Consider the following 18,917-nt stretch of genomic DNA (forward strand, 5'->3'; position numbering starts at 1 on the left):
ATAGAACCTGAATTTGGGGGTTAACTGTAGAAGAGCTGCTGTGTTTCATTTTTCAGGCTCACAGGCATGCAGAATCTTGGAGAACTCTGGGTTTGGTGCAGAGTTAAGTGGTATCTGTACTCCGTATATTCTGGCTAAGAAATCTGTGGCTAAATGTGTGCTTGGGAGGCTGAGGAGAGGTAGGGGGCCCTCCCCGAGAATACAGGAAACTGATGCCCCGGGAAAGTTTTGGCCCTGAGCTTTCTTGTCACAAAATACTTTAGCCCTTTCAAAACAGCAGAGAAATCTCCATGTGCACTGGTCCTGCTCTTCTCAATGCACCACTTTATTTTCTCATGCCTTCCTTTAAAGAATTCTTAGCCCCCTTAGATATCCTCAGAGGATAGTCAGGATCTTTCTGCAAGGCACACAAAGAGACTCAAGGAAGGGAAATGGAGATAATCTGCTGACATATCTGTCAGCAGCCAAGGCAAGGAAAGACTCCAGCCTGAGGATTTCTGAGCGGGCCTCTACTCAGAACTGCCTCACCCGACCCTGGCCTGGTTCCTTAAACCCTGGAAGGTTTGGCTTGCTGCTCTTCAGGAGCTTACGCTTCCCCCTAGGCTGTGGGTTTGAACACAGCTGTGATGACTAGGTTTTCCACCACATTCAAATCCTGAAAATGTCACTGTTGACAAATCCAAAGGAAATGTGAGATTTGTCCCAGAAAATGTTAAAAACACAACAAACCCAAAAAACATACTGTATATTAACCTCAATTTATTGCTGCTCCCAGGATTATTTCTCTAGTGTGTCTTTTTGTGGTACAGACTGCCTAGACAGTTTGCAAAGGAGTCAGCGAGCCCCCAGTCCTCAGTCAAGTCTCCCTGACAGCTAGCTGTAAGCTTGGACAGCCAAGTGGTCTGAACCAAAGGCTGACCTCTCACACAGACAGGGATAGAGTTGAGATCAGAATGGGGCTCCAGGTGACACTGAAGTGGGACAAAGGTCATGCAAGAATTGAATCTCAAATGGAAACCTCTCCTCCCCCAACATTCAAAGAACAAGTTCTACCCTTACTCAGACTAGTGTTGTTTATGCTGCTTGCACAGCATTTCCTCTGTGGCCATTCCCATCACACTGGAAGGGAGCGTAAGAATAGCTGTCCCCATGGAAGTCAGGGCCGGGCTCAAGTTGCTCCTTAGTCACCAAGTCACCAAGTAGACATCAGCAGGCCAACCACATGAAGGGTCTAAAGACTCCAATGCCATCTGTCCCCTGGCACATGCCATGATGTCCTGTGCAGCTGTCAGCATCAGCCTTAAAGTGCAAGCGGCCCACAGATACCGGCCCACTAGGTGTACTGTGTCCTCTAGGACTGCCCAACACTCAGCCCCATCCAATTGCTTCTATTTCTGAGTTCTGTTTTGTTCACGGCACAAGGAATCAATGTAAACAATGCTCTTTCAGTTCTGAACTCAGGGACTAAAACTCCAACAGATGTTTCCATGTTGTGGAAAACTAGGAGATGTTCACGCAAGGTTTCTGTTTGAATTTTTTTTTTCTCTTAAGAAAAAGAGGGGGAGTCTACTTGGCTGAGATCCAATCATACATTTGGAGTCTTCAGGACAAATAGTTTTACCTAATTCTATAATAGAGACACTTATAGCATTAGAGAAATAGCTACAAATCAGAAAACACAAGTCTCTGATCCCTTTTTTGTTTCAATGATATGTTTTCATCACAGGCAAGAAAGGGGTCGGGGTGTAGGAGGCTGGTAAAGGAGAACTGCCATTTCCAATTGTTTTCCTTACCAAGACAATTATGACCATCATGAGCCAACATGAAGCCATCAAAACAAGTACAGCGGTAATTTCCTGGAATATTCAAACAGTCATGGACACAGCCTCCATTGAGCTCGTTTTCACATTCATCAATGTCTGAGAAATAGAGCAGAAATCAGTCAGACAGGTGCTATTTCTTTAGTACGGAAATAGGTATTTCCATTTTAATCAGCCATCCCATTTCTAGGAATCTACCCTGAATATACATCTCCAACAACAGGAATATTTTGCAGTTATTCACTGCAGCATTGTTTGTAACCATAAAATACTAGAAATAACCTAAATGCCTATATATAGGAGAGCACTTGAAGAACTATGGTAGATATACTCAGTGGAGTATTATGCAGCTGTTAAAGAGTGAGAAAGATCTCTATGAACTGATCTGAAGTGATTTCTAGGCTATACTATTAAGTTAAAAAAAAAAAAAAGTCAAAATAATAAAGAGGATCTATAGTATGTTATGTTCATGTGAAAAATAAGGGGATATAAAAAACACACATGAAATCCCAGCATGCATCTTTGCAGAACTTAACAAGCTTATCCTAAAATTTATATGGAAATGCAAAAGACTCAGTAAAGCCAAAACAATTTTGAAAAAGAAGAACAGATCTGGAGAATTTCCACTTATTAAAAAGCTATAGTTACCAAGTCTGTGGTATGGGCATAAAGATAGACATATAGATCAATGGAACAGAATGAAGAATACAGATGTAAATGCTTATATTGTAGTCACTTGATTTTAGACAAAAGTGTCAAGACAATTTATTAGGAGAAATGATAATCTTTTCAACAAATGGTGCTAAGGTAATGGGATATCCATATGCAAAAAAGATAAATTTAGGCCCTTAACTGCACACCTACACAAAAATCAAACCAAAATGGATTAGAGACCTAAATGTAAGAGCTAAAACAATAAAGCTTTTAAGAGAAAATATAAAGCTTTTATGAGGAAATCTTTGAGATTTTGTGTTCAATAGTGATTTCTCAGATACAACAAATACATAATTCATAAATTTAAAAATTAATAAGTTGGACTTTATCAAAATTTAAAAATCTTGCATTTCAAAAGACATTAGTAAGAAAATGAAGACAAGCCACAGATTGGTAGAAAATACTTACAAATCACATACCTTATAAAAGGACTTATAAAGAACTCTTATAACTCAGTAAGAAAACAATCCAATTTTACAATGGGTAAAATATTTGACTACACATTTTGACCAAAGACAATGTGTGAATGGCTAATAAGCACATGAAAAGATACTCAATATCATTAATTATTAGGGGAATTAAAATTAAAAACCACAATAAAATACCATTTCACATTCACCAGGACAGCTGTAATAAAAAGGACAGACATAAAAATGTTGGCAAGAATGTGGAGGAACAGGAACCCTCTTATATTGCTGATGGTATTGTAAGATGGCACAGTCACTCTAGAAAACAGTTTGGCAGTTTCTTAAAAGGTTAAACATAAATTTACCACATGATCCAGAAATCCCAGTCCTATGTATATATCCAAGAGAAATGAAAAATTATGTCCATACCAAGACTTGCAGGTTAATGTTCATAGCAACATTATTTATAATAGCTCAAAAGTAGAAACAATCCAAATGTCCATCACCTGGTGAATGGATAAATAAAACATGGTATATCCATACAATGGAATACTAATCAACAATAAAAAGGAATGAAATGTCAATACAGGCTACAACATAGACAAACTTCAAAAACATTATGCTAAGTTAAAAGAGCTAAACACAAAAGACTGCATAATGTATGATTCCATTTATATGAAATGCCCAGAAAAGGCAAATCTATAAAACAGGAAGTAATCTAGTGGTTGCTTGGAGCTGGGGCTGGGGACAAAGATTAACTGTATATGGCAATAAGGGATCTTATTGAGATGAGGAAAATGTTTGGAAATTATATTATGTGATGGTTGTACAACTCACCTGATTTACTCAAAATCACCATGTGTGCACTTAGAATTTTCTAATTTTATTGTACAAAAAATATAACTCAGTAAAGTAGTTAAAAACATTTATCTTCTTATTTTTGCAGAAGAAACATAGGAAGAGTAAACCAGAAACTACAGGGATTGGTGACCTGCAGGTTTGGGAAAAGGGGTAGAAAGAAGGAGGAATGGGAACAGGGTAACAGCAAGAGAGGAGGACTACTTCTCTGAGCACAGCTTTTTTGTATAGCTTTGGCTCTCAGAGCCACAGTGATACATGCATGAACACATATACATACATACATAAGGTCAACCAGGAACCAGGAGTGAGGGGGAGGGGAACAGATAAAAAATGGAATACAAAGGGAGAAACAAATGAACCTAACTGTACTATAAATTAATAACATAATCACACTGAAGGGGATGGAGAAGAAAAGTACTTGCCTAAGTAACTTTGAAAAACATTTTGAATGGATGTTGTAAGGCTGAAAATAAAAATAGTCATATGCAAATACTGTGCCCTAACTAGTAAAATCTGCTCTACTCACAGGGCTATTGATTAGTAATTGTTTAAATACTTTCTATGTATACTTGTATGGCATAAACAGGTAAATATACTACAGATAAGAGCCAGATTTCTCATTGTTGGAGAAAGCAAAGAGGGAGGTTAAAGTGAATCTGTGCTATTGCTTTGGAATCCAAAGCATCAGTGTAACTCATTGTTTTTAATCTATATGCAAATTTATTCATTCCTTACATCTGCAAATACACAAATATAAGAAACCATATCCAGATACAAGAACCCATATCCTAGTTCTTTCCACTGAGAGAGCTTAGGATCAACAACAGCCCAGAACAATAGAATACTACGCATGCAGATCTTGGTTTCTATATACCATTTTCAAAGAAAAGGAACCAGAGCTCCTCTAGAGGAATGGTTGATTCCAGGCCCAGGGACGGGAAAATATAAGAAGATTCTGGGGCATCTTGTGGTTCTAGCAAACTAGGAATTTCTCAAAAAAGGACAGGGGCATGTCAAAAGGACAAAGGAGACAACATGAAGGAGCTCCTAATGACTAAAGTAGGAACAATTTGAGCCAAAAGAACACATAAAAACCCTATATATAAATTAAATACATACCCATGAGTCCATATTGGCATGCATACATCAATTAATGCATAAATAAATGGGGGAGAAGGGACAGATTTTCCTTACAGAAGAATCCTAGTTAACAGATGTATAAGGAATGAGGGAAATACAAAATTACACAAAATTACTGAGAGGCACATAACATAGTAACAATTGCAGTAGGTCAGAGTCACAGTTGGATACTAAACTCAGTGGGCAAAGACTTGAGAAGAAAAGAATATTAGTATAGGCTGAAACTATCTGCCCCAAGATATGGGTCCTGTAGGACAAAGATAGTAACTTTGCAGTGGAGAAACACAGAATACACCATCATAACCAGGTGGTCAAAATAAACCTCACCAGAAATAGGACATGTTGACACCATGTGCCCTCCCCCACAACCCTCCCACACCCCCAAACCCCTTACTCCCCAAGCCCACTCTCCCCCACTGCCACACCTGCCACCATGTGATGCACTGAAAAGCATACAACAGCACTTCTCTATTAGCCTTGCTAAAAGTTTCACTTTTTTATTACTCCAAATGCATAACTTTAATCTAATGTCAGAAAACATAGGACATAAGGCAAACAAAAGAACTAAGCAGTCCTCATCAAAAGTGTCAATGTCATGAAAGACCAGGAAAGACTGAGGAACTGTCACAGATTGTAGGAGACAAAGGTGCTACGACAACTAAATGTGATATGGGACTTCGACTTGGATCCTGGGGGAGTGGGAGGATTAAGAAAAAACTGATGAAATGTGAAGGCCTACAGTTAAAATATCATGTCAGTGTTAATCTCCTGGTTTTGATACTGTGCTATGGTTACATAAGTTGTTAATGGTGGGGTAAGATAAGTAAAGAGCACCTGTGAAATCTGCACTATTTTTCGTAACTTTTCTGAAGTCTACAATTGTTTCGAAATGAAAAGTTAAAAAAAATACAACTCCTTACACAAAGACAAAGTTTAGATTTGTCCTTATTAAACTTGATTCAGTTCTGTAAACTGAGAATTAAAGATTATACAATGAATACTAACCACTGAAATACCCCCTCCCTAAAGTCTGGGGTATAAGCAAAGGTCATTTAGATTAAAAGCATTTATGGAAAGCCATTTTGGAAACTACACCATTTTTATAATATTTATTCAGGGCCCAGACTTTGATTTCTCCAATATTTTGGCAGAAGAAACTTTGTGAAGGATAACATTTTGGTCACTAGGCAAACTCAGTTCCTAGCTGTGAACTTAATAGAAGCAGTGAAGCTGGCGATAATCACAACACAGCTGATACCACGGGTTGGACCCAAGAGGCTTAAAAGCTAGTAAGCCAAGCAACACACATAAAGAGGTTACATCTTTGAGTATCTATAGCTTTGATTCCTTGCAATCTTCACTTTCTCTCCTTTTCCTTCTTGGAAGAAAGTTTCCACTCTGGACGCTTGCACTAGGAAATCCGAACGAAATAAGGACAGCCTTACTCACCAGGTTTATAAATAGTATAAGTACAAGTACTCAGAAGATCAAATCCTTCTAGGGTTTTAGTGTAAATGACAGTACAAAGAACATATGCTCCCTGTTAACTGTGACTACCTGTGCATTAAGGAAGAGGAGCATCTTTAGTTTCCTATTTTGTACATTTTTTTATTGTTTGGCTTTTTGTAACAATAATCATGTTATTTTTAAAACTATTTAAATATATAGAGGCAACAACCCCAGTCAATCACTAATTATTTTAAACTAAATAGTAGACTTTTCAACTATAAACTGCTAGCAATTCAGTTTTATTCGTTATATGTCAAACCCAAAAGCTAAGAATGAGGAAACTCTTGCCAATTGTCATTCAATATCACTTACTAAATATGTAGTTTGTCTGAAAGAAACCACGGCAGTGTTTCTGCCTCCAGAGAGCACACAGTAACTGGAAAGACATGGAAAGAATGAACTTTTTTTTTTCCAAGGAGGATATCAACATGTGTGAATTCCAGTACTGTAAAAAGAATATTTAATACAGTGAGGGTGTGTATGGAGGAGTCAGCAGAGAGATATTTGCGGAAGAGGTAGCCTTTTGGCCTCCCAGGATGTAGGGCAGATAGACTGATGGTTGCCTGTGCCTGGGGAAATGAGAACTTGGAGAAACCCAGGCTTTACAGATGAACCACCAAGCCCATTTGCTATGAACCTGACCAGGAACATGCTTTCTCTGACAAGAGAGACAAGAGTTTTGCTCCCTGTGTACAAAGAAGGTTATATAAATAGTATGATTTCTCACCCAACCAAAGAGGGACCTAGAGGGCATGTGGGTTCAGGGACAGAGCTGAGGTGGAGACCTGACTTTCTTTCACCGTCACGTTAATTGTGTGATCATGGCCCCAAGTCTCTCTCCCAATCCCACTGGGCCTCCTTGTCACCATCTGTAAAATGAGGGATAGGATTGGCTCGGTTCAACACGCCATGATTTCCATCCCCAGGAACAGCCTCCTTCTATGAGTGTCCAGTCTCCACCAGTTCTGAACGTCAGAGATCATGACACCAGCCCAGAACACAAGTTGGCAGAACCCAGACTTAGACTCCCACATCTGGAGCTCTGAGGGCTTAAAATATCCCTCTGCATACATCTTTCACAGTGAACATGCCTCTAAATGAGGCAGGCCCTCCGTGTAGCTCTGAAGTTTGGCAGGTCACAGTGCCAAACAGCCCATGGATAAGATGGAGCCTCCAGAGCCAGCAGGGCAGGGCCAGCAAGGGCAAGGGTGCGAAATGCCCCAGGGAGGTGCAGGATCAGCCTTGCTCTGGCAGGCCTGAATCTCCTGATCAGCATGGCTGCTGACTTTCTGCCCCCAATCTGAGTGGGCCAAAAGATACTAACATACCTCTTTTCCTTTTCAGAAGCTAGACAAAAGGATATTTCAGAGCCAGATAAAACGAATGATCAGCTCTGAAGAAGACCTGACCTTCCCAGTCCTTTAAGGTTCTGAACTGCATTTCAGAGGGAGGGTGATAAGTCCTGAGGGGGGCGGGGGGGGGCAGCACTTTGCCCAATATGAATGGCCACCTTAAGAACTGAGGAGATGGGAAGCTCCCCCTGCCGGCCCACCCACCGCTGGTCCCCAAGTCACTTACCCTCACACTGCCTGCCCTCCCCTTGGTAGCAAGGCTTGCAGGAGCACTTGTAGGAAGTGAGTGTGTTCTGACACAGGGCATTAGGGTGACAGTCATCTAGCCTGTGGGCACACTCGTCCACATCTGCAAGAGAGCACGGCCAGCTCCTGGGATGGAGCCCACAGCCCTGCAACATCTGGCGTTGGCCCCTCTCTAGCATCATCACCAACAGTCACGAGCTACACTGCTTTGGAGCCCCTGAGATGAACCACACCATTTCCAGGCCCCTGTTTCCAGGCACAGCCTGTTCCCCTGACTGGGATATCTGTCCACGCTCTCTACTTGCCTTCAAGATTCAGCTCCAACCCACCTCCTCCAGGAAGTCTGCCATGATCCCCCCAGTGTAGGTGAAGTGTCCCCTGTGATGTACTCCCATATTTATCTCCTTTCATAGCATATAGCACACAGCATTGTCACTGTTTTCCTGTTTCCTCCCTTCTAGCCCCATGTCTTGATTACAGACTGTCTGTGTCCCCGATGCCAACCACAGAGCCTGGCACATGACTAGGCGATAGTAAATGCCTGTGAAGGAAAAGCCAGGTTGGCAAAGATGTCCTGAAAACTCAGCTGCTTTAGCGTCCCAGGGTTTGGGAGATGCCCTAGGCTCTGAGCACATCATCCTGAGTTCTCAGATGGCACAAAGGGGGAATCGGCTCCCCTCCCCTCAACTACTCCCCACTGCCCACCCTCTCAACCTGGAAACGGGCCTCAGCAGAAATATTTCCTGGGTTGACACCACTCCAGGATGTTAATGAAACACAAAAGGTTTGAGAGCTTTGCGAGTTCATTGAGTGCAAAATGTCCAGGGTACCATCTCCAGCTGCTGAAAACCCAGGCTGGTTGCTGTTTACAGGTATTCCCAGATCTGCAAACAGGGGCTGTTCCGCAGATAGAAAAATCCCTGGAGCCAACCCCGAAGTCCACAGAACTGTCCAGCCCCCAAAGAAAGAAGGAACAAAGCTGTCAGGCCCTCTCGGATATACCCTGGCCCTCAGTTTCCCCATTTACACAATGAAGAAATGGCTCCGGAGACTCAAATGCCCCCTCCTGCTGCGCCACCACATCCGAGTACAGCGCCCGGGCACCCGGCGGAGGGCACGGGGCGGGAGCTGTCATCAGGCCCTGGGCCTCCGGCCCCAGCGCGGTGGTGCCTCGGACGGCGGGCGGGTGAGACCCCGCAGCGAGCCCGGGCTCGGCCCGTCCAGCTCGCAGTCCCAGGACCCCCTTCCCGGCGCCGGCCCCGCCTGCGCGTGCCAGGTGCGCCCCGGGGCCGCACACTCACCCTCCGGCGGCCCCGGGCCGCGGCCTCGGCCGGGCGGGGCGGCCGCCGTCAGCAGCAGCGGCAAGAGCAGAGGCAGCAGCGCCCGGGCCGCCCCGGGGCAGCCGCGGCCCGCGACCCCCATACGCGGCGCGGCGGCTGCGGGCGGAGGCGGCGGAGCGCGGGCAGCGGAGCGCGAGAGGCGAGCGCGGCGGCGGCTCGGGGAGGTGTGTGCGGGCGCCCTGCCCGCCGCCTCTGACACCCCCGGCCCGGCCCCGCCCGGCCCCCGAGCCCCGGCCTCATTTTCACACGGTCCTCCCCGGGCCGGGGCGGGCGGCGTGGGGGCAGTGCCGCCCCTCCCCTCGGCCCCGGCGGAGGGAGCGGCTGTCAGCCTGGCGCGGGCGGGCCCGGCGCTGCCCCGCTGCTCCCGCACCCTGCCGCGCTCGGCCGCGGGAGCCTCGTGCTCCGCCTGCTCGCAGTGCCCTACAACTTGACCCAGTCCCTCCTGCGAGGACAGACGGCACTTGGAGCCTGCAGTACGCGGACAGGGGGCACCCAGAACGCATCCTGTGTAGCTCAGAGCCCTACAGTCCTCAAACCCCAAAGCCACCTATGGGGCTTTCCCACCTCTCCACTTGGGAGGGGGAATATGAGTGGGGCGAGAGTGATTCCACACACTTCTGACCCTCAAGAGAACTCACTGGAGAGGGTAACCCCACTCCTCTGCGTCCCTGCTCACCTCAGCACACCCTGTTCCATTCTGCCCAACCCAGGCCTTCTTTGATCCACCCCTGCAAGCCCCGCAGTCCTTCTGTCCCACAGTTATGCTGACACTCTCTCTCTCCTGCACACTACTGGGCCCAGAATCAAGAGGAAAATGTTCATTTCCCCGAAAAATCAGTTAAATGTTTTTCAGGGCATGTTTCAGAGCAGCCTAAAAGATGAAAGGAAAAGGGGCTTGAGGTCAAGGTGAGCCACCAGGTAGAATGCACGGTTCCAACTTTGCCTGGGATATCTACAACCACTTGAACTCATAACATCACATCTGGCCAGCTGCAAATACTGGCAATGCCGGTCAGCTTACCCTCTAAGCAAGGCAGTCCTTACAAGGGAACACTGTATACAGGGCCTTCCCACACCACCCCAGGCACAGATGCCTGAAGCCCACCACACTCAGCATCACTCCAGGATTAAATGTACCAACAGTTCCTAGATGCAACAAAACACCATACCCAAGGGTTTTAATCAGAACTTCTCTGTTTTCTCCTGTAAACACATACATACATACATGGTACATGTATGTTTATGTATATAGTCACAGGGGAACATTTAATAATCATAAATATATATTCATTCATTTCTTTGGTAATCAGAAAGATTACTAAAGAATCAAAAAAAGTCAGAAAAAAAACCCCACCTAGCTCACACACAGACATCTTCCTGGGGTCCATCTGCCTCCCACAGCGCCCTGGTCTCCTGTCCCTGGGTCCCCTCCCACAGCTCCCCCACAGTCTCCTGTTCCTGGATCCTCCTCCCACAGCTCCCAGTCTCCCATCCCTGGAACCCCTCCCACAGCTCCTCGTAACCCCTCCCACAGCTCCACGTCTCCGTCCCTGCCCCTTCTCAAGTCTCGGCCCAGGCTGACGGCCTCTTTGGGCTCTTGTTGACAGTGCTGCTGCCTGAGGAGAATCTGAGAATACAACTTCTCTGTGGTTGTTTTTCTTTTGACCTTTTCATCCCCAGTGAAGGCAGGCAGGTTGCATCCCTTTTTCTGTCTTTGGCCCCTCCCACCTGCCCCTTTTGTTTGGTGCCGAGAGAGACACTCAGCTATTTCTAGTCATAAGAGTGGTTTTTACACATTTGTAAATCTTCGCTTAGTGAAACGTTCCCTCCACCTTTGTCTTTGTGTGCTTAATGGTAGCCATAAATTATGGCTTTCTTTTCTCATCAGGCTTCATTGCTTTTGAAATGATCAAAGTTATTTTCTTTTAAAATCCAACTAGACACTGCCCATTGTGTGGCACAGACCTCTTTAGCTCCAGTCAAAGCATATAAATACATAAAGCTGCCCGTTAAACTCAACGGGAGCCTCCTCTAGCCCCTTGTGCCTGGTAAAGAAATGACATGTGCTGCTCTTTCCCCTCACTGCTTCCCCAAGTTTATATTTCAGTAAGAATACAAATTAATTAGGATAACACCCAATGTTTTTTTGACAAAGAGAGTCAGTTTTTGTCACGTTTCCTGGAAAAACTCACCACTGGCACGGATCTCAAAAAATGTTCTGAATCCTATTTTGTTTGCCCCAACGACTTCCATACAAACGTGCTTTCAGCTGCTTGGCTCCCAGACTCCTGGGTAACCTTTCTGACACTTCAGATTCAAGTCAATATGGTTTCCAACTGGAAATTTCCATACGGGAAATGCTCCAGGGGAAATTCATGTTCAAATGTCAATGTTTTCAGTGTTCCAAAGTCAGGAGGGACTTGGTGGGCCCTTTGCAAGCTGCCATCTGTCTTCTATGGTCCAGATGAGATCCCCACAAACTTCTCAGAGGCCGCAGGCAGCACCTGGATTGAGGCTAAATCTCCCTCACCTCCTCCCCTCCCTCACGCTGAGAGGCCATGCACCTGAGGGGGCAGAGAGCCCAGCCAGCCCCATCTCACTGGTGTGGGCTCCTGGCCCCAGAAACACCGTGGAAGCAGAAGACCCAGGTGCCCCCTCACTACGCAGGGCTAGGTTAAACTCTGCATTCACAGGACACTTTTCAATACCCACCTTTTTTTGACTTTTCAGCAGCTTTTGGAAACTCTGTCTCCTGGGTTTTCATCACAGCAGGCAAGCTCTCAGGAAGTGCCTTCTCAATCATCTTCTCTCTGCATCCAACACTTCACTCATTCCCTTGTTTCCATAATAGAAATCTCCATCTGGGATCTCTCCTTTAGCTTCAGTTCTGTGTATCCAATCACCTACTGGATACCTCCACCTTGATCTCCCACAGGTCTGTCAGATTCAAGATGTTCAAATAAGAGTTCATCTCCTTCCTCAAATGTGCTCCTTCTCAGAGATGCTCCCTCTCTTAGGGAAGGACACCACCATTCTGCCAACGGCAAGACCTGGCAGTCATCCTGGACTCCATTCTCTCTCTTCCCACTACAGCCAAATAATCATTATCAACTCTACTTTCTTCCCATCTCTCAAAACCATCCTCTTCGTCCATCCAATACACTTCCTTATTGTTTGAATTGTTTTTTTAAATTTAATTTTAATGTCTAGTTTTTAAATTGTTGTAAAATAAATAAAACTTTCCATTTTAACTATTTCTGGGTATACAGTTTAGTGGCATTGAGTATATTTACATTGTTGTGCAACCATCACTGCCACCCACATCCAGATCTTTTTTCATCTTGCAAACTGGAAATCTGTACCCATTAAACAGTTATTGCCCATCCCTCCACCCACCCCAGCTCCTGGAAACCACCATTCTACTTTCTGTTTCTATTAATTTGACCATGCTAAGTACCATAAATGAGTAAAATCAGTATTTGTGATTGGTTTATTTCATTAAGTAACATAAAGTCTTCAAGGTTCATCCATATCGTAGCATGTCAGAATTTCCTTTTTAAGGCTGAATAACATTCCATCCTATGTATATACCACACTGTGTTTATCCATTCCTCAGTGGATTCTTGGGTTACTTCCACCTTTTGGCTGTTGTGAATAATATGGCTGTGAATGTGGGTGTACAAATGTGGGTTTTTGTGTCCCTGCTTTTAGTTCATTTGAGTATATATCCAGAAGTAGAATTGCTAGATCATATGGTTTCTACTTATAATTTTTTGAAAAACTGCTATAGAGTTTCCCATAGTGGCTACACCATTTTATATTCTTATCAGCAATGTACAAGGGCTCCAATCTCTCCACATCCTCATCAATACTTACTTTCTGTTTTGTTTTGTTTACTTTATGTTGTGTTTTAAATAACAGCCATCCTAATGGTTGTGAAGTGGTGGCTCATTGTGGTTTTTGAATTGGGCTTTCTGTTATTTACAGCCAAAAAATATTCCTGTTCAGTTCCAAATAAGCTTCCATTAGCAAACTCTGGCTGGGTAGCAGGTGATCCTCTGAGTAGGGTTGGATCCTCTTGGGAGCCTAAGTAATAAATGATTATTTTATTCACAAAGTTGATGCTATCTTCGTGCAAATGCCTTGTCTCCACTTATTTTTTTCAACGGTTCTAAAAACTGCACCAGCATTCTTTTTTGCTTACAGAGGGTTGAAAATTCTTCCAATAAATATTTACTTTAAAAATGATACAGTTAACATCTGAGTGACTATTTACGTGTCAGACACTATTTTAAGTACTTTACATGCATTAGCTCATCGAGTTTTTATAGAAACTCTGTGAAGTAGGTATCATCACCACCCTTATTTTACAGATGTAGAAACTGAAGTGAAGAAAGGCTACTTTTAAGGAGGTGGCACACCAGGACTCAGTGCCAAGATGTTTGACATCAGATCCTCCTTCTTAACCATTGCTCCATACACCCTATATGCATATCAGGCATTGTGCTAGGCACTATGGGAGACACAAAGATGAATTAGATGCAAACCCTACCCTCCAAAGCTTATAGTCCAGCAGAAGAGACACAAGTATTGATCCTCAGCACTTCTTGCAAGTTGTAAGTATAATAATTCTTGTTTAAAAACCTTTGGTGCTTCCCTGACTGTAACATAGACCAGCCTTATGAACAGGACCAGCTACATGATTTGTAGGGCCTAGTGCAAATTTAAAATGCAAGTCTCTATTCAAAAAGCAAGAGAAAAGTTCCATTAGAAGTACTAAGAATAGTTTTTCTTAAAAAATATTTTACTACTTATAAAATATAATGGGGTAATAATGATATATGTGTGACAACATAAACTTACAAACTGTAAAGAGGTAACATTTTTGTATCATAATTTTATATACTGTAATAAATAATATATCATTAATATGATATATTGATTGATCATAAGATTTTTTTTCTGGTTCATTTTTCTGCAAATTTATGTATTAGGTCATCAAATTTTTACTTTAAGGACCTTCATTTTCAATCACTATAACCAAAAGGACATCAGTTGATCTTGGCAAATGAAAAGTCACAAATAATTTTTGATCATTTTTAATTTTGAGAAGGATCTTTCTGCTGATGCAACTGTTAATGGATCTGTTAAGAGTATTTTATAGGCTATAACACTAATAAATAGTGTTGTTGGAATAAAATTTTGATAAATTATTTTGAAATATAAATTGTAGTACATTTAGAGCTGATGATTCTTGTGGAACAATTTTCCAAGAAGATTAAACTCTTCATACACAGCATTTTTAGGTAAGCCTGAATTTAATTTAAAATGTAAATTTGGCATTTCAATGTTTTCTTTGATATTTCCTGTAATTTGTGGAAGTCATATAAGAAATCAGAAGTAACTTCATGATTTGTATGTAATTAAAAACATCTGTTTATGTATCATCATTATATCTCCAATTACCAGGGAAAATTTATTTTAAAGTTGTCCTCCTTATTAATAATTGGTTAATCTGAAGCTTCATTTGTTAATAGTGTTCTTTCCCATCTCATGGAACAATTTTTATATTTAGTTTTTATTTCTAAGCCTGGATTTCTGCTTTGCAGTGTTACAGCACTTTTTAAAACCAGGCGTCCTAAACTCTTCAAGGAATTCTAATAACTCCCTGCTATGCCTGATTACAACATGCATGTGTGTTTGCTTTTATTCTGTAATAATTTACTGACAAAGTTTACTGCCTGAGGGTCAGCAATCCCTGTAACCAGTGCTTAGGCCAGAGTTAATATTTGTACAGTTACCACAGGAACAGGGTCTGGGGATGGACCAGGCCGCACGTGTCTCAATGCTGCCCCATGCAGAGAGCGTCCTCTCTTCTAGCTGCCACGACTGCCTCAGCTGCCAGTCTGGGCCCTATTTTAGGATGTGAGCTTGTTTTATTATTCTCATAGTAGGGGTGTCATAGATACTATCTAAAGAAATGGAGGCTGAATGACATCATAGATGGTGATAACTGTAAAGACAACTATAAGAAGAAAAATCAAAGATTTCTAAATAGCAGAAAAGCCATGCACACAAAACTGGTCTCAGAAGAGAGAAGAAATAATGGAAAACAATTTATATAGAAGAAATAGAGAAGGTTGTCAAAGAGCTACCCTATCTCTCAAAAATGCAGCAGGCCCAGATGGTTTTCGTAAGAGAAATTCTAACAAACTTTTAAAAAGAAGATTATTCCAATTTTTTAAATTGTTTCTGGGCATAGAAAAAAAGTCTGAATTCTTTCTAGGAAGCAAATATACCATTAATGCCAAAATTTGATAGTACTATAGACAAAAAAAATCGAACTACAGATCAGTATTACTATAACCATCAATAAATCACCCTAAACAAAAAATTAGCCATCTGAATTTAGCATCATAATTAAGTGGTATACATTTCAGGATGCAAGGATGGTTTAATATTATAAATCTACTTATATAATTAATCATAATAAATAGATTCAAGGAGGAAAATCATATGATCATCTCCATGGATGCTAAAGGACATTTTAAACTACAAGCATCCTTGACAAAAGCATTTAATAAGTTGGAGATAGGTACTTCTTTAATGTGCAAAAAAAAATCTATCTCAATCCAAAAGCCAACATCAAATGTAATGGAGAAACACTAGAAATATTCCCACTAAACTCTGAAACAAGACAAATATGATCACTTTGATATTAGTTAACATTTTATAGGACATATTAGTCAAATCAACTAGACAAAAATTAAGTAGATATATATAAATTATGAGAAACATTGCAGCTGACAAGATTTGTGTATCTGGAAAACCCAAGAAATTCAACTGAAAGTCTACTACAAGCAATAAGAAAATACAGTAAACTAGTATGGAAAAAAATTAAAGTATAAAAATAAAGTTTTCTTAAAATGAACGATGTGATGGAAGAAAAGACCCTATTTATAATAGCAATAACAGCAAAAATAAAATGCCTGGGCATAAACATAGCAAGAAATAGTCAAGGCCTATGTGAAAAATTTTAAACAGTGCTAAACACTACTAAAAGAAAACTTGAATAAGTAGAAAAATAACATGCTTCTGGATTAGAATACTCAACATCATAAAAACGTCAGTTCTCCATAACTTAATTTAAAGTTTTAATATGATCCAAGAAGACTTAAAGTCTTCTTTTTTTATTTTAACTAGATAAATTTACTCTACAGTTTATGTAGAAAAAGGAAAGAACAAAAATAGTGATAAAAAGTATGAAAAAGAAGGGCAATAGTCGGGGAGGCAGATAACCCCTCCAGATATGAATGGATGTTAACGAAGCCTCAGTAATCAGAACAGTGTAGTGCTGGCATATGTATAGACAGATAGGCTAATGGAGCAGAATACAATATCCAGAAATAGTTGCAAAGTCATAGGTAGACAAAATATAGTAAGGCTGATATATCTCAAGTCATTGGAGAAAATATGGACCACTAAATAAGTGGTCTTGGAACAAGTGGGTACCCACTTAGGCAAAAATGAGTTCAATGCATTCCTCATGCCTCCACTGAATTAACTTCAAAGGGATAAAATATTTAACTTAAAAAACCCTCAAAAATACTTAAAAAAATGGAAAGTACCTTTAATAGTATAGTGAGGAAAGTTTTTCTATTGTGGAAGAGAACTGGAGTGGAGGTGAATTTTTATTGTCAAATGACCAAAGCAACTTAAAACTGAATGAAGTCTAGATCCCAACCATTTTTGAAAAGCATGGGCATTTTCAGTGTTTTTTCATACTTTATTTTCAGCTACAGAGAGTAATGAATTTCTCCTGTTGCCTTAGAAATGTTGGCACCTGATTATAGTGAGCTATCGTCCTGGATCAACTTAGGCTAAACAGGCAATGGATAACATCTTTTAAATTCTTGTGGCAACTCTGGTAACTATTGCCTAAAGCCTGTGAGAAGAGAATGAGCAATCAAAACACACACACACACACACACACACACACACACACACACACACACACATGCTCTGATCAATCATTAAAATCATTATATGATTACTGATAATAGAGATGCCATAATCCTTCTAAATTAGCTCATAGAGCTTATTAATAAGATAACAAGTTAAGACTTGACCTGTAATTCCTTGCAATTACCTGTTGATCCCTTTGGCAGTTTTATTGAAGGTACCTAACTATGCCCTTTCATTTATTAATAGGTCAACAGAAGCCAGTTTATCAGTTATTTATTTCTGAAATATTGTTCATGTCAATATTCAAGGAAAAAAAAAGAAAAAGAAAAGAACTCATATATCTTATTTCAAAACTGTGATAGAAGTGGAGACTTCACAATTATGTAAATGCATTTGTAGAGAAAGTAGCCCTTGTTTCCATCTTGCTACCAGGACACCAAAGGGATGATTACAGTTTCTGTAATGAACATGTATTACTTTTATAATTAAGAAAAGACAAGACTGTTTTAAATGTAAATTAGTATAGGCTGAGCTTGCAGACAGACCTAAATGTTAACTCTGATCCTGTCACTTATTATCTGTGGGATCTTGGTCAGGTCACATTAACCCCCCAGAGTCTCAATTTCCTCATAGATAAACTAAGGGGAGTTGTACATGGTTTGTAGGGTTATAGTGAGAGGTGGATGAGACGATGTCTGTGAAGTGCCAAGTATGGGCTCTGGTACACAGCAAAAGAGATTCTTATGCCCCGTCCACCCAGTGGAGGCAGGACCCATGGAAGCTGGCCAATGCCATATTTCCTGAATTCCTCTATTTGGTCTATTCTACAACTGGGCGAAGGCACCGGTACTTGCCCCTGCGTGTTAGCAAACCTGTCTATTAATCCATACCCATGGCATGATTATAATTATGAAACATTTTGGGAGATAAGCTAGGTCTGTCCAGATTATAAGAAGGGTATTTCCCTTAATATATGCTAGTAAGGAGGTTGCAATGCAGGAAACTGAAATCACTCTGAAAGTACACAATAGAGAGAACTGAGAACTTACAAAATGTTTGGAAGAACTAGAGGAATAAGCTGTAGGATGGTCCTTCTGGAATGATTTCCAGAAGACACCAGACCTACCCCACCAGCAAGCTACTATTTCTGCACAACCATGGCAGCCCTCAAGAACTGTCCAAGTAGCTATTAATTCAGTCGCCTGAGCTTGAATTCTATCACTTACTTATATAACCTGTGACAAATTATTTAACCTCTCAAGAATCAAGATGAGGAAGTTGCCATTACAGTAACTGCTTATTAACACCTGTAAACTGGTCATTAGACTTTATTTCCACAGGCTTGCAAAAACAAAAACAAAACAGTTATAAAATAGCCTCTGCCGAAATCTTCTGCATACGTGGATGTTTTATTGCCCTGGTCTAGCTTGGATTAACACATAGTCTACAGGCACACACCTGATCATCTACATTTGCTCTCTTACAACACTAAACTATGTTTTCTACCTTTATCTTGTATCTACCTACCACTTCAGCATTTTATTAAAAATAATAATAATAAAG

The 18,917-nt window shown here is 41.4% G+C and overlaps 1 protein-coding gene across 8 annotated transcripts in view; it reads right to left on the bottom strand.

Annotated features, from left to right (window-relative positions):
• SCUBE2 (signal peptide, CUB domain and EGF like domain containing 2) overlaps nt 1–9,512 on the bottom strand; it is a 60,187-nt gene extending 50,675 nt beyond the window's left edge. For 7 of the 8 annotated variants that reach the window (XM_057507351.1, XM_036930955.2, XM_057507353.1 and 4 more), the window contains exons 1-3: nt 9,351–9,512; nt 8,030–8,152; nt 1,794–1,919 (exon numbers count right to left, since the gene is read on the bottom strand). In XM_057507351.1, coding sequence (XP_057363334.1) covers nt 1,794–1,919; nt 8,030–8,152; nt 9,351–9,471 — 370 coding nt within the window. In that variant the 5' untranslated portion in view covers nt 9,472–9,512. The remainder of the gene's footprint in view (nt 1–1,793; nt 1,920–8,029; nt 8,153–9,350) is intronic. The other variant, XM_057507350.1, reaches the window with a different exon arrangement.
• Nucleotides 9,513–18,917: the final 9,405 nt, after the last annotated feature.

Source organism: Manis pentadactyla, chromosome 9 (assembly GCF_030020395.1).
Source record: "Manis pentadactyla isolate mManPen7 chromosome 9, mManPen7.hap1, whole genome shotgun sequence".
NCBI lineage: Eukaryota > Metazoa > Chordata > Mammalia > Pholidota > Manidae > Manis > Manis pentadactyla.